This window comes from Eptesicus fuscus, chromosome 16 (genome assembly GCF_027574615.1).
Source record: "Eptesicus fuscus isolate TK198812 chromosome 16, DD_ASM_mEF_20220401, whole genome shotgun sequence".
Taxonomy (NCBI): Eukaryota; Metazoa; Chordata; class Mammalia; order Chiroptera; family Vespertilionidae; genus Eptesicus; species Eptesicus fuscus.
Genome location: NC_072488.1, coordinates 19,528,651 through 19,542,168, shown reverse-complemented (window position 1 = coordinate 19,542,168; position 13,518 = coordinate 19,528,651). Strand labels below are relative to the sequence as shown.

The 13,518-nt window shown below is 41.8% G+C and overlaps 1 protein-coding gene across 1 annotated transcript in view; it reads right to left on the bottom strand.

The window, feature by feature from the left end:
- Nucleotides 1-4,612: 4,612 nt before the first annotated feature.
- Nucleotides 4,613-13,518, bottom strand: part of ARHGEF33 (Rho guanine nucleotide exchange factor 33) — a 43,202-nt gene continuing 34,296 nt past the window's right edge. The window contains exons 16-17 of the mRNA XM_054728457.1: nt 11,805-11,944; nt 4,613-5,035 (exon numbers count right to left, since the gene is read on the bottom strand). Coding sequence (XP_054584432.1) covers nt 4,906-5,035; nt 11,805-11,944 — 270 coding nt within the window. The 3' untranslated portion in view covers nt 4,613-4,905. The remainder of the gene's footprint in view (nt 5,036-11,804; nt 11,945-13,518) is intronic.

The following is a 13,518-nucleotide window of genomic DNA, read 5'->3' as shown; positions in this document are numbered from 1 at the left end:
ACCTGCTGGAACGTGGCAGCCTGACATTCAGCAGTTCTGTCTAGGCGTGGCATGGAAAGGTACAGTTCACAGCTGCACAATGTAAAGAATTATGCAAATGTAAAGTTATTCTTGATGAACTAGACAATGTAAAAACTGATGAACCCTTAGAGATCCAATATCCTTATTTAAAAATTGAAGCAAGTGAGGCCTGGAGCTGAGATGACTTAGCCAACATCAAGTGGCAGTTCATGACTGAGACCACCAACTCGACTTTGATTCCTAGTATTTGGAGGAATGCTTTCAGAAACAACTAAAATTTATTAGTGGTCCTCCCTACCCCCACCCCCGGTTTAAAGACCAAATTTCACTTGTAGGCCACTGTGAAATCCAAGTATGTATTATTGAGTATATAATTTAGGCAATCAATAGCTATAGGAAAAGAACTTTAATATTGATATTAGTCAAACGATTCTGAATTGGCTCTTATAACGTCACTTTCTTTGAATTTTAACCAGGTGGTTTGCTTTTCTATTTATTTAATCATGTTAGCTCCTCACAGATTCAGGGCGCTTAAGTCTCTAAGGCACAGCCCACAGCTGAGCCCTCCTCTTTGCAGACAGACGCACATGGTTTCCAGAGGTAAGGAGGGCTTTGAGAGAGTAAAACCAAAAAAGCAGTTTATGCCCATTCTAACATTTTACGATTGTTGATTTTCACTGAGGGCAAGAAAAACACTAGAGTCATTTTCAGAAGTTGGTTTCTCTACCTTCATGATTCATCAAGAAAAGGAAGAATCATTGTGATACAAGAGCACAATAAGCAAGTGCCTTGAAAACACACATCTGTGTTCACACTCTGGTTCTATTACTTACTAGATGTGTGACTTTGGAGAAGTTATTTAATGAGTCTCTGTTCCTTATCAGTGCATGAGGTTAACAGATCTACTCTACTATCGGTGACTATTGTGGGGTTTAAAGGTACACTAATTCTCTATAAAGTCATCAATAAGTTCTGCAACTTTAAGCAAATTGACATAATGAAACCAGTTTAACCACAGGTTATTTGATACAAACAAGAGTAAAGTTCCTAGAATATCTCATCAATGTTATAATGAAACAACGTTCATGAAACACTATTATTCAAGGACCTGCTATAATATGTGTAAAGTCCAATGCCTTTTACAGAGTAGTTGCACATTAAATGGTAACTGAAGTTGAAAGGGACATGTTTTCAAAATTTTCCTGCTGTTAGATATCTTTTAAGAGGTTGATGGTTCATCCTGAAGTCCCCATAGTTTGATTCTTTGCAGCTTCCTTTAATGTTTATTGTCACTTAAATTGGTTTTGCGTGACCTTAGTTATAAGCATCTGATAAGGGCCCATCTGACTATTCAACTTTCAGCAAGTATTTATTGTTCCAGGTAGAGTTCCGATGTTAGGAATATGACACAGAACAGAACAGACAAAAATTCATGCCATCATGGGATTAATAGTAGTCAGAAGATGTAGACAATAGGTAATGAAAATAAATAGGTGTATTATACATTAAAATGTTGCAACTGCTATGAACAAGGACAAGGTGGCTGGGAACGTAGGGGACAGGAGGTGAAACTTAAAGGTGATGGTCAGAGTCAGCCTCGTGGACAAGGTGACCGATGAGTGAAGATTTGAAGGCGGTGAAGGAATGAGACATGCAAGTATCTGGGAAAAGAATATACCAAGTCCCAGGGAACAGTCAATTCAAAATCTCACAGGCAGGAGCATACTTGGCATAGCTTAGGAAGAGTGAGGCTGCTTGTATCTGGAGAGGAGTGAATGTGGGTGAAACAGGAAATGCCATTAGAGGTTTAATGTGGTCCAGATCACTTGTAATGACTTTGGCTTCTGTTTGAGAGAAATAAAACCTTACGACGGTTTGAGAAGAGGCATGACATGATCTGATTTACACTTAACGGGATCACTCTGGCTGCTATGTTGAGAATAATTAGGGTTTAAAAGTGGGAATAAGGCCTGACTGGTGTGGCTCGGTGGTTGAGCATCAACCTATGAACCAGGAGGTTGTGGTTTGATTCCCGGTCAGGACACATGCTTGGGTTGCAGGCTTGATCCCCAGTGGGAGGGGTGTATGAGGCAGCCAAGCAATGATTCTGTCGTTATTGATGTTTCTATCTCTCTCTCCCTTCCTCTCTGAAATAAATAATAAAATAAAATAAAAAAGAAGTGGGAATAAGGAGGCTAGCCCAATAGAAGGCAGCTTGGCCAATGTGACAGCAGTGGAGGTGGTGAGAAAGAGGTCAAAGTCTGAAAAAAAGAAAAAAAAAAGAAAAAGAAAAAAAAGAAGAGGCTGGAGTATGGACATATTAGGAAGACAGCCAAGTTGGCTGTAAGAAATAGAAATGTCAAGGATGACATCAGTGTTTTTGACCTTGGAAGGACAACGTTACCATTAATTTAGTTGGGGAATATATGGTTGAAGCAGGCATGGACATATTAAGTTCAATAAATATATTAGACATCTGAGATATGCCAAGGAGGCAGTCAAAGATATAAGTCTGGAGTTTAGGAGAGAGTTTTGGGCTGGAGATATAAAGTTGGAAATCACTTTCATAAAGATCCTATTTTAAAGCCAGCGGACTGGAAAAAGAAGAGATATCTAAGCAAAGGGGAGACCTGGGACCAAGAAGGAACTGCCAATGAAAAAAGATGATCAGGAGGCATGAGTATGTTGTGTCCTTGAGGTCTAATGAAGAAATTTCAGAAGGAGGGAGTGATCAGGATGTCAAATGCTATTTGACAGGGAGAGCAAGATGTCTGAGAATGGACCATTCCTTTAGCAAGGTGAAAGTGATGAGCAGTCAGGGCCTTCTGAATTTATTAAAAAGTGGGAGGAGAGAAACTGGAGCAGTTTCTTCTTTCAAGTTTTACTATAAAAGAAAGCAGAGCATGTCTGTATGCTGAAGGGTCTTCCCTAGTTGAAAAGGAATATGTGGTAATGAGGAAAGGGGATGTATCCAGTGCTAAGTGGAAACAACCCACTTAGAAACACAGATGGTATCCAGCCACAGGCATTTACAGTAGATCCCACTATCTTTAGATGAATGGGTTTACATACACGAGAAAGAAGCAACACATTCCATTTTCTTGCTGATAATTAAGAGCATTTAATGCTACTATGTCTCTAGGGAATGAGGCAAGAAGGAGGGATAAAAATCACTATTTTATAGTTAACAAACTGGTTTAGATGACTTATCCAAAATATGCACTAAGCTCTTCAAAAACAACATTAATTTTGGAAAGTAAGTTACTTGTATTAGGTACAAAAATTTTAACTACTTTGAATGTCTGACAACTTTCCAAAATAATATTTTCTTTCTTACCTAAATCACATCCTCATGTTCTTATAAAGTGTAAAAATTCACTCTAGTGTCACACAACAATTTCTTCAAGCACTGTCCCCAAAACTTTTTTGGCCAGATAATAGAGATAAATCTAATTTCAAAGGAGTTCAATAATTTTGGGAAAATGGACAGTTTGACTTACTTAAACTTAAATATTGGAAACCCCCAAACTTGGCAGCCAATCCTTAGGTGTTCCAGACCACCTATTGTTCAAAATATTAAGGAATGAGTTCCTAAGTAGTCACCAGACAAGTAGAAGAAAACTTGTAACACTTAAAAGTGAAACTTCCCCATTTGATCAAACAGTGCATTACTAGAGGAATATTCTCCAAGAAATAAGTGTGGGTGCCAAGATTTTGAATAAACAGTAACCAAGTGCCCCTAATTTATTATAGACAATAGCCTAGAAATGGACACTAATTGTTTAAACCTAATTTTTTTTTTCTATTATGATTCTGATGTTTGGGGCATGTCAAGGACGTAGGCCATCTTAGACATACCCATGTGGAAATAGAGCACATTTTATTACCCCACATCCAAGCAAGCCTCATTGCAAAGATTCTTGTCTGAGCTTTAAGAACTCTGTTTCTTTACAACTTCAGGAAAACAGAATAAGGTACTGCTAGCCCTAAGTTTTCATGGCTCATATGTGAGCCATTAACGCATTAATGTGTTGCCACCTTCCTTCCAGGGTGAAGGAAGCTTTTAAGAGGATGTGGCTAAATCAGTGCTTTCCCCCCCGAATCCATCTGGTCATGAGGGTGTGTGTAGCACTCAAGATCACTAGGGGATCTCTGAGTCCTCAATAAAACAGACTCTGGACTGTTCCCATCTGCCGCAACACACACACACACACACACACACACACACACACACACACACACACACGTTTCTTTAACCTCCAACTTTCTAAAGAAATCCTTGTTTCCTCTACTGATTTTCATAACCATAGAACACCAGAAATACTACTCATAAGGTTCTCTTCCTGTTTGGAGATCAATGTGTCTTTTGTATCATGGTATAAAATCTCCACAACCCAAGAATTGCAACATGTAAAATAAATCCTGTTAATTGATTCCTTTGCCTTAAGGAATGTTAGGTACTGCCGTGGAGCCTAAGAACACTGGGATGAATTATAAGCCAAATGTCTAGGAAGCATAAAATGCATATCCATGTTAAATGTGAACAAGCTAATGTCATACTAGGACAATGACTTCAAGGTGGAAGTTGTGATCTTACAAACGTTTATTTTCCTCCACATTCATTGTGTGTGTTTTTTTATAATACTGTGAAAAGTCTTCATTTCCCTTTCCCCAAGTGTTGAGGTTCAAAAAGCCAGTTCTCAACCATAGACTAATCTTCATCTCTTCAATGTCTTGTTTGTATGCTGATTTAGTTTCATATGTAAGTATTTATATTAGTTTTCCTCAGGGATTTATACACCAATATATATATTTTTCCTACACAAATATATACAAGCTTTTGATCCTCATCTTACCACTTGACAATACAACTTTAAGTATGTTTTACACAGCTGTTCCTTGGTCAAGGTCATTTGCAAGAGCAAGTCGGTTTCTGAAGAAATCTTGTTTGGTGGGTGAAGGATCCATTGAGGGATTCTCATTAGTTTTTTCCCTGTATTCTGATCCACTGGACCTAAAATCTCAGCACACAGATAAAGTACAGGTTGATTTGGTTTTAATTGTTCTCAAATATTTTATCTATCCAAATTGTTTTGCATTTGTAAAACAGTTACCTCCTAGACCTGGAATAATATTTACTTCCCCTGAATTTCATGACTCAGGACATGTGTAACTAAGATTTATAGGGAACATAAAGAGAATATCTTTCTAATGCTTTATGGGGACAATTGTAACAACTGTGTATGTCAGTGTAAGATATTGTGTAATAACACTGTAAAAGGGGAACAAAGCTCAGAAAATTCAAGAAATCCTATTTTTTGATTCAACCAAGTAACTACTCCACAAACAAGTAAGGCCCTTAAATTAAAATGGATGGAATTCATTGTTCTCAACCAAGGTTATCAAGGGTCTTTACTGAACTTGGGCATTACATTACAAACTCTTGCTTTTACTGGTTTTCATTTTTGAATGAAAGATTTATTGAAACCAACCACACACATATGCTACATTTGGTAGGATGCAGAAATTGGTACAGTAATCAGATTGAGGAGACTCTGTAATCTCAACCACCACGAAGGAGACCAAGCCCAATCAATAGTCAACAACTCAGATCAGTCCAATTGAGTCCCCAGTCCAGGGTGCATTCTTCCTTTATCTTGGTTAAGCCAGTTGGGCAATCCATTCCAGCTCTGTACCTTCTCCAGTTTGTTCATGTCAGAAGTCCCTGGAGGGAGGAGGCTTTCTGGAAATACCTCTGATAAGCTAGGCTGGGGCCCTTTGGCTAGCCTAAACTCTGAGCTAGAATAGGTAAAACTATCCCAGCGACTAGAAACCAATATCTTAAAGACCTCAGGTAGGATGTATGAAAGTGATGTTAGACATGAAGTTCTTTGTCCAAAGCTCCTACACAACTAAACAAGTTCTCCATATGTGGAGGCAGAGTCAGGCATGCTTCCACTACCCACAGAGAAGAATAACTCCTTTCCCTGCCATTGGTGTACTAGGAGTCCTCACTGTTATTAGGTCAGTTAATTATGACTATCATTTACTGAAATTGCTGGGCAGAATTCAAACATCCTTTTTACTTTATTAAAGGAAGATAGTTAGATCCACACAAAGAATAAAATCCAAATGTCTGGAAACCTGATGACTGACTAGGTATTTTTACTTTTCACCCTGATAGTTGGTATCACAGATGAAGCCACAGCCGCCCAGCATGCTTTCTACCTCTGGTCTGTAAGGAGCACTTTCCTGCTACATCCCAGTGCATTAAAGAAAAACTATTCTATCTCTCAACCCAAGTGCATCTGGGCAGTCATCAGATAAGATGATATCCGGGTGGGGTGAAAGTCCTCTTCCTTTCCAGGAGCCCCCTTGCAATTCTCCCTTGAAACAGCCTCCACAAGCCCACCCTCACAGAACTCCTGGCCTTCTCTCTCCTCTCAGAACTCCCACCTGCCTCCAATTCAAGTCATCCCTGATAAGTACAGTTGTGTCCAAAATGTTAGGAAGATATTGACCATTTCATTCTTCTCCCCATATCGTCTGTTACCCACAAGACTAGGGAATGCCTATAAGTTTTAGGGACAGAAAGTAGGAAGCAAGATTTGAATCTGGCTGGTGTGTTTTTTCTGAATTGTTCCCCTACGTGGCAGCTTCTCATCAGAAAGTCATTAGTCAAAACTTGCAATCTCTACCTCACATTTCCCCTTGGCTACATCTGATCTCTCCAAAACCCAACATGTCATATTTGATGGTTCCAACATGCAACTATTTAGTGTTTACCTGGAAATGGGAAAGCTTTGATGTCACCACCAGCCCCAAGGACCACAGAAATCTTCACCAGATGCGTTCCCATTTCTGAAACAAATGCCAAAATCGCCCTGTCTAGTTTTCAAAGTCCACGAACTCAGCTTAGTTTTTTTCTTTTTTAACTGCTCTTCTCATAAACAACCTTTGTGCGTCTCCAGGTATGTGAATTTCTCTGTGCTTCTTGACATTAACTATTAATTAACTAATGGCTAACTTGCTAATCCTTTTAAAAATCTAGCATCCACTGTAGCCATGACTAAAAGCTCATTTTTTCATCCTTTTAAAGGCAGTTTTAACTGACCTCTCTACTGCGTACATGGTGTGTGGCCACTTCGACAGCTGGACTCTTCCCAAGGTGTGCTGTTAGGCTCTGAAGTAATATTGACCTAAATTACTTGGAAATCACCTGCAGACTGAGGAGAAAGGGCCTGAGTATTTGCTTTTACTCCCTTTCTCTATAAATGAGAAAATGGCTTTTGAGCTCCTGGAGCCATGGCAGGTGAGTGCAGGGCAGATTTGAGCAGGCACTGAAGACACAGGCAGGCAAACACTTGCTGGGTAAAGGTTCAACGCTGCCAGTACATTCTGACACCTAACCGTCCAAGTTAAATTTGCTACAAATAAACCTTGAAAGTTTGGAGCTGGGGAAGGGGAGAGGGAGTGGAATCTGGTGCACAGAACCCTCTGACCTAAGAAGGGCTGGTTTTCTGATTGGAAAGACTGTCCACTTTGAAAGCTTTAGGAGGCACATCCCTGGAGAAGTAAGGGGCATGTCTCCTAGTAATCAACAAGGTGACTGACAAATGAGCTTTTGCTTATTACACGTTTGCTGAGTGCTTACTATCTTTAAACCTTGCAGCTAGGTTACCCTTACATTTGGGCTGTAAGCTCTTAATGGACTACAACTATTCCTTTTACTTCTTTTGTGCTAAACAGAACCTAGTACACTAAAGATCCTTAACTTGCGGATTGATTTCAAATGACATATTGATAAACACAATAAGGTTTGAGTAATCTACAATGTCATCCCTTCAACTATCTCCTTCCATGTTAAAGTTATATAGGGAAATAAAATGGGAAATGAGAAAGAACCCCAAACTAAGTATGAACGTGGAAAGGACTTGAGATAGGCTTTAGGAGGTAAAGAAGAAGGTGAGGGTAAAATTATCAATTGATTCTTTAGTAGTCCTGTATTCTATTACGTGGTCTGTCCCACAGCCAAGGCTGGATGTATGCATGAACAGCTGATAAGACACCAAAAGAAGAGGATTCACTGATACTCAATTATATGGGGCCCTGCAGAACTACTCTCTCTGTGTGTGATTCAGAGGCTAGAAATATTTTGATGTGATTGGTGGAGGGAGGGTAATGACTGGGAAGGAGCTACTCTGAGGTATGTAAGTTATAAAATGCGAAAGAAGACTAGAATGGGAGAAGAAGTAGAATTAGTTATTTGGAAGTCGTATTGTTTATCTTCCACTGCTCCCAGATTTGAGGATAAAAAGGAAAAGCATTTGTATTCCTTAAACTGTCTTACATAATCCTCTTTCCCTATATCACACCCCAAACCAAGAATTCTTATTAACATGAGTGCAAGATTTATATACAAACATGAAGTAACATTTGCCTGAGACTTCAGGATAGTCTACAGTCAAGTCTTTGACAACCTCCATATAGATCCTTCTAGAATGGGAGAGTTTGCCTCCCATCCTCTCAAACGAGGGGGTTAAGAATTCAGTCCAGCATCAGCCTATCACACTAGGTTTCTGCTCCTGGCTTCTAAGACTCCTCACTTAAAACTCTGAATTCACTTAACCTTTTCAAACGTTAAGATATGTGGTCTTTCTTCTGATTAATTCTGGCCAGCTTTCAGAGACATACGACCTGGTGTCTATCTACCCAGGACAGATGTGCCTGAGATAGAAACAGAGGATCATTCTTTTCCCCAAGTGCCTTGGGTATTTTTCAGGATTTTTTTTTTAAAGATGTCAACTTGACTCTCCCTTTTGAATCCTTGTGGGTATGAGCATCCGGCCCTCCCAGCCTCAGAGGGAAGAGAACCCTTTCCCAGGTTTTCTGTGGCATCTGGCTCCATGCCTAGCTTCATCCCGAAGCAGCATTCTGGGTGTGTGGGGCCACCAGCCAAACAAGCCCCTATGGATACAAAAAGTGTGTCAGTGTAGACAGGAATGAGCCTCCAGAGGGCCGTAGGGTAGGCAGGCAGTGAGCCCCAGCTGTGACTCACAGGCGGCTTTTCTGGCACTGCTCCATTCTGGACCTCTGAGGCCAGGCTCTGGCATGGTTCCAGGCCCCAGGGTAAACCACTTCCTAGTCACAGGGCTTGCTGCCAAAATGACCTCCCAACAACATGGGAGGAGAATGACCTGAGTCTCTTTCCGGTTCCTCCATCGGCCTGTCCACAGGCCTAACTTCAGAGTCGTCCGTAACAACTTCTACATAAAGCTTCTACATAGCACCCGTGACGATGTCTTTCATGATTCCTACACAAAGGTCTCACAAAGCACATGCATACAAGAAAGAAGGCCTACTTGATGAGAAGGAGGGTGTGTTCTCAGCTAAGAGCCTTTCCATGCTACACTGGGGCTTCCTTGTCATTCCTCTTTACCTCAGCATAATGAAGCAAACTTCCCGTGGTTTTTGGAGGGAAGTACTCAGGAAAAGTCACTCAAGCTGTTTCTTGATCCCAGACCAAACCCCCAAAGTGCTCATTGTGGTACCCTGGACATAAGGCGATAAGCAAGCAGCAAACTGGTGGTGCTCGCAGTCCGACACCAGATGTAAAAAGCCAGGAAAGCCTGCCAGAGGAAGCAGCCATCTGTGTGGCCATTCGTATAACGCTTCAAAATTTAAACACAAGGTATGGTGGCAGCAATATGATTGATGCAGGAGGGACTGATATAAGAGAAAAGATAAGAGGTGCAAGGGAATCCATTTGGCTCTCTAAGAAGGATCCCCAAAAGCTGCAAGATGACTGGAAGCAATTAACCAACATGAATTTGAAGAGTCCACACAGCAAGTCCTCAGCATTGTAGTGAGGGCTGTCAAGGGGCTATAGAAAGGTAAAATCGGGTCTTCCACACGGTGAGTCTTTAAAATTATGGGTCCCAAGGCCACATTAATTACTTGTGTCAGATGTTAAAAAGATGTGACTATGCAGATTGACCCACAACGAAGTCAGACTACAGGTAGTGTAGTCAAACTACAGCACTAGACACGACTCAGGTGACTCTCCTGGACAATCTCTCCCCGGGGTGGGAATCCTTGTCATAACGTCGCTGACCAGGGTCATCTACCTTCTACTAAAGAGAACCACTCCCTCACCAGGCTGCCAGCTCCAGGTCTAGGCAGTTGCACTTTCAGAAAGTTCTTCCTCTCACACGTTGCTCCTAGTTCTGCCCCCTGGACGCAGACAGGACAAATCCATTCCCTCTGCCTCAGGTAACTGCACAGCATTTTCTTCCATCTCTCCAAAACATGGCAATTGGTAAAGAAACCAGAGGTGGGTCCAGGGCTCATTGCTTTCCAACAGACAGTACCCAGTCATTATAAATGGCAGCGGGCAAAAAGTGGCTGTGTATCTTGGGAATACTGTGGTTACAAGGACAAAGGTTCAAGCAGTGCCCTTAGGACTTTGGAGTCCTTAGAAGGATTTAGGAACCTAAATCCCAAGGTCAGGCAGGCGAGTTGTCTGCCTCCGGGTTTCACCACCCTTGCCACACTTGACGCAAGTAGGCACTAAGTCTGTGATCCTAAAGAGAAATACAATTCTTAACTCCTCACCCTAAATCAAGGGGATCCGGCAAAAGTCATGCATGTGTGCCTGGGGCTGCCTTAGCGAAACTGAAAGGGGACTTTGCAGAGTAGGGCTATTTCTGACTGAGTCATGGTTCTGTCTCTGCCCATTTCCCCTTCTTCCAGTAACAACAGGTGAGGACCAGCAGAGACCCACTGATCTCAGTACCACCCTCCCCAAGGGAGAAGAATTAGACAAACTGTCACACAAAAGAAGCCCTCACTCCAGGCCTGCCCCCAATTCTTTCATCAAGATAATTCATTATTTAAATCAGCCAGGAACGTGATTTTCCTGTGCTTCCCCATTTATTAGAAACTCTCCAAAGGCAGCAATAATGCCGTTAACTTTTCCACCCACTAAAATATGAAGACTTACTGTTTCAAACTGACTGCAAGAACCTCCTCCACCAAGAAAAACTAAGCAGCAGGGAAAAATCTCTCTAAGGAAGAGTGAAGGAGGCCTGAGGACCAGTGGAAATAGAGACTACAGTTTCTCAGGTGTGCAATGGCTGGACTAGACATAGCATGTTCCTTACATTTCATGCTGGGATCAGACCACTGTCTCCCAGTATGTAAGATAGTGATGGTAAGTGCTGGCCTAAAAGACGGACCAGCGAAGGGAAATGGCTTGTTTTTGCCTCCTATGGAGTGTGGAAACTCCATTACAGTGATTTTTTTAATTAAGGCCCAAGCCAAACGTATTCAATCGTTTCAGATAGGGAAGACACTGTAAGTCCCAATAAACAGTACGATAGGGCCCTACAGGCAGAAGTGCTGAGATGCCTTAGGAAACTTTCCATTGCACCCAACTCCCATAGTGGATCCCCCTCCTCCCAGTCTAAAAGGAATTTCATTGTCACCAGCTCATTTCCCAGGGGACCTCCTCTGCTCACTCCGCTCAGGACACATGACTTTGGGAACAAGGAAGTAGGGCTAAAAGATAGAAGAGGCAGAGGACAGAGCTGAGTTTGCTTTCACTCTAGGAGATTGCAACGAGAAACATCTTCACCTGCATGAATTGTGGCTACTGGGAGCAGGCACTGAGCTTGAAGCAGTTGTGTGAAACCAGGCTACTCCATACTTATTACTTTTAAAACCTCAAGACTTAGCCCAAAGGGAAATGAGTTACAATGCTGTCTTGTCTAAGGGCTACTCACTTCTTTTTAAAGAGCTTGCGGAAGGAGCTGCGAAAGCCCCCTTTCTGGTCTTGCCTGGGGTTTTGATCGCTGAAAGATGTTTGTTCACTTTCTCTTTCTTCCTTTGGACAGAATCTGGTGGTGTCTTCTAAATGCATCTCCTGAAAACACAAAAGAGGGATTTTTTTTTCAGTCTGTTCCATAGTTAACATCTACCCTGACTGTGGGACATTTTTTTTTTTTTTAGCTCGGTCACTTTCCTCTTCCACCCCCAAAGACTAATGGTGGGTACCCTATTCCAACTACAGCACACCTAAGCTAATTAAGAAATTAGTAGTTGAAAAGAGAATATTTTCTGCTGAGTGTAGAAGTATTTTCTATGTATCAAGGCAAAGAGTCTAGAGTCTATATCGTAATCCTGTATGATATAACAACAATTAAACACCAGGAAATAAAGGAAATTGGCAAATGTTTAAAGAGTATAGAGATTAACTTCTTCTGGCCCAAATACTACCTTGCTGGGAAACCAGATGTAGGACCCTCACAGGTCTGGGTAGGTTTCTCTTTCTACAAAATAAGAAAGCTGTTTGATTCTAATACTAGTTTTAAACTATTTTTCCTAACTCTTCATTTTAGACATAAAAGAGGGAGTTTTTAAGAGGTCACATCTGTTTAAAAGTAAATATCAATTAATATTTCCAACCTGCACATATGCCTTTAATACAGTTTTTACAATTCTTAGTTCATGGAATTTGGAATGTAAAGTAAAATTAAGGCTCTATCTTTTGTGAACTCTCTAGTTTCTTTTTAACTGTGAGATGTGCTAAATAAAATAGATATGCATATATATTTATGTTCCATTGGAACAAAATATTTACTTAAAGGTGACTGCAATTTAAAGCAAACAAAAATAGATGCTTAATTTATTTGTTTTGAACCCAAGAAGTCAAAACAAAAACCACCCTGAAAATTTCATGAATTAGATGGATAACTGCTTGCTGATAGAGAAGCAAAGATCAGGGACGAATTTTTTTTTTTTTTCCAAGAAACATATGGGTTTGAATTTGAGACCTTAACTTGGGATTGCAGTAGCAGATCTAGAGATTCTCTGATGTTCTACTAAGATTCAAAACTAAACCATGGAGACCAACATCTTGATGGGTTAGTGTGGTGTTTCTCAAAGTGTGGTCCTGGGGCTACAGGATCAACTGGGGCCTTTATTTAAAATACTAGAGGCCCGGTGCTCAAAATTCGTGCATGGAGGGTGGGTCCCTCAGCCGGACCTGTACCCTCTCCATTCCGGGAGCCCCCAGGGAATGTCCTACTGATGGCTTAGGCCCACTTTCCATGGTTCTCTGCTCTCTGTGGGGCCTGCCTGCTCCACACCACGGCGATGGGCAAGCAGGCCCTGCTGGGTGCAGCCTGCGGGCCGCGCTTGCCTGCTCCCAGGTTGCCCTGGCAATGGCCAAGCAGGCCCTGCTCTCTGCTGTCAAGCTGCATGGCCTCCCTTGCCTCCTGGGGCTGGCGATGGTCCTGGGAGATGGCAATGGTCCTGGGAGCTTGCAGGCGTGGTGTGGCGCCGTCGCCCTCGCCTCCCTGGGCGGTGATGGTCCTGGGAGGCTGTGGGCTTGGTGCCCATTCCCGGGACCCAGGCCTCTTGGCGCCACCCCACCCCTGGCAGCTTGGCACCTGTGTATGCAAATTAACCTGACATCTTTGTTGGGTTAATTTGCAT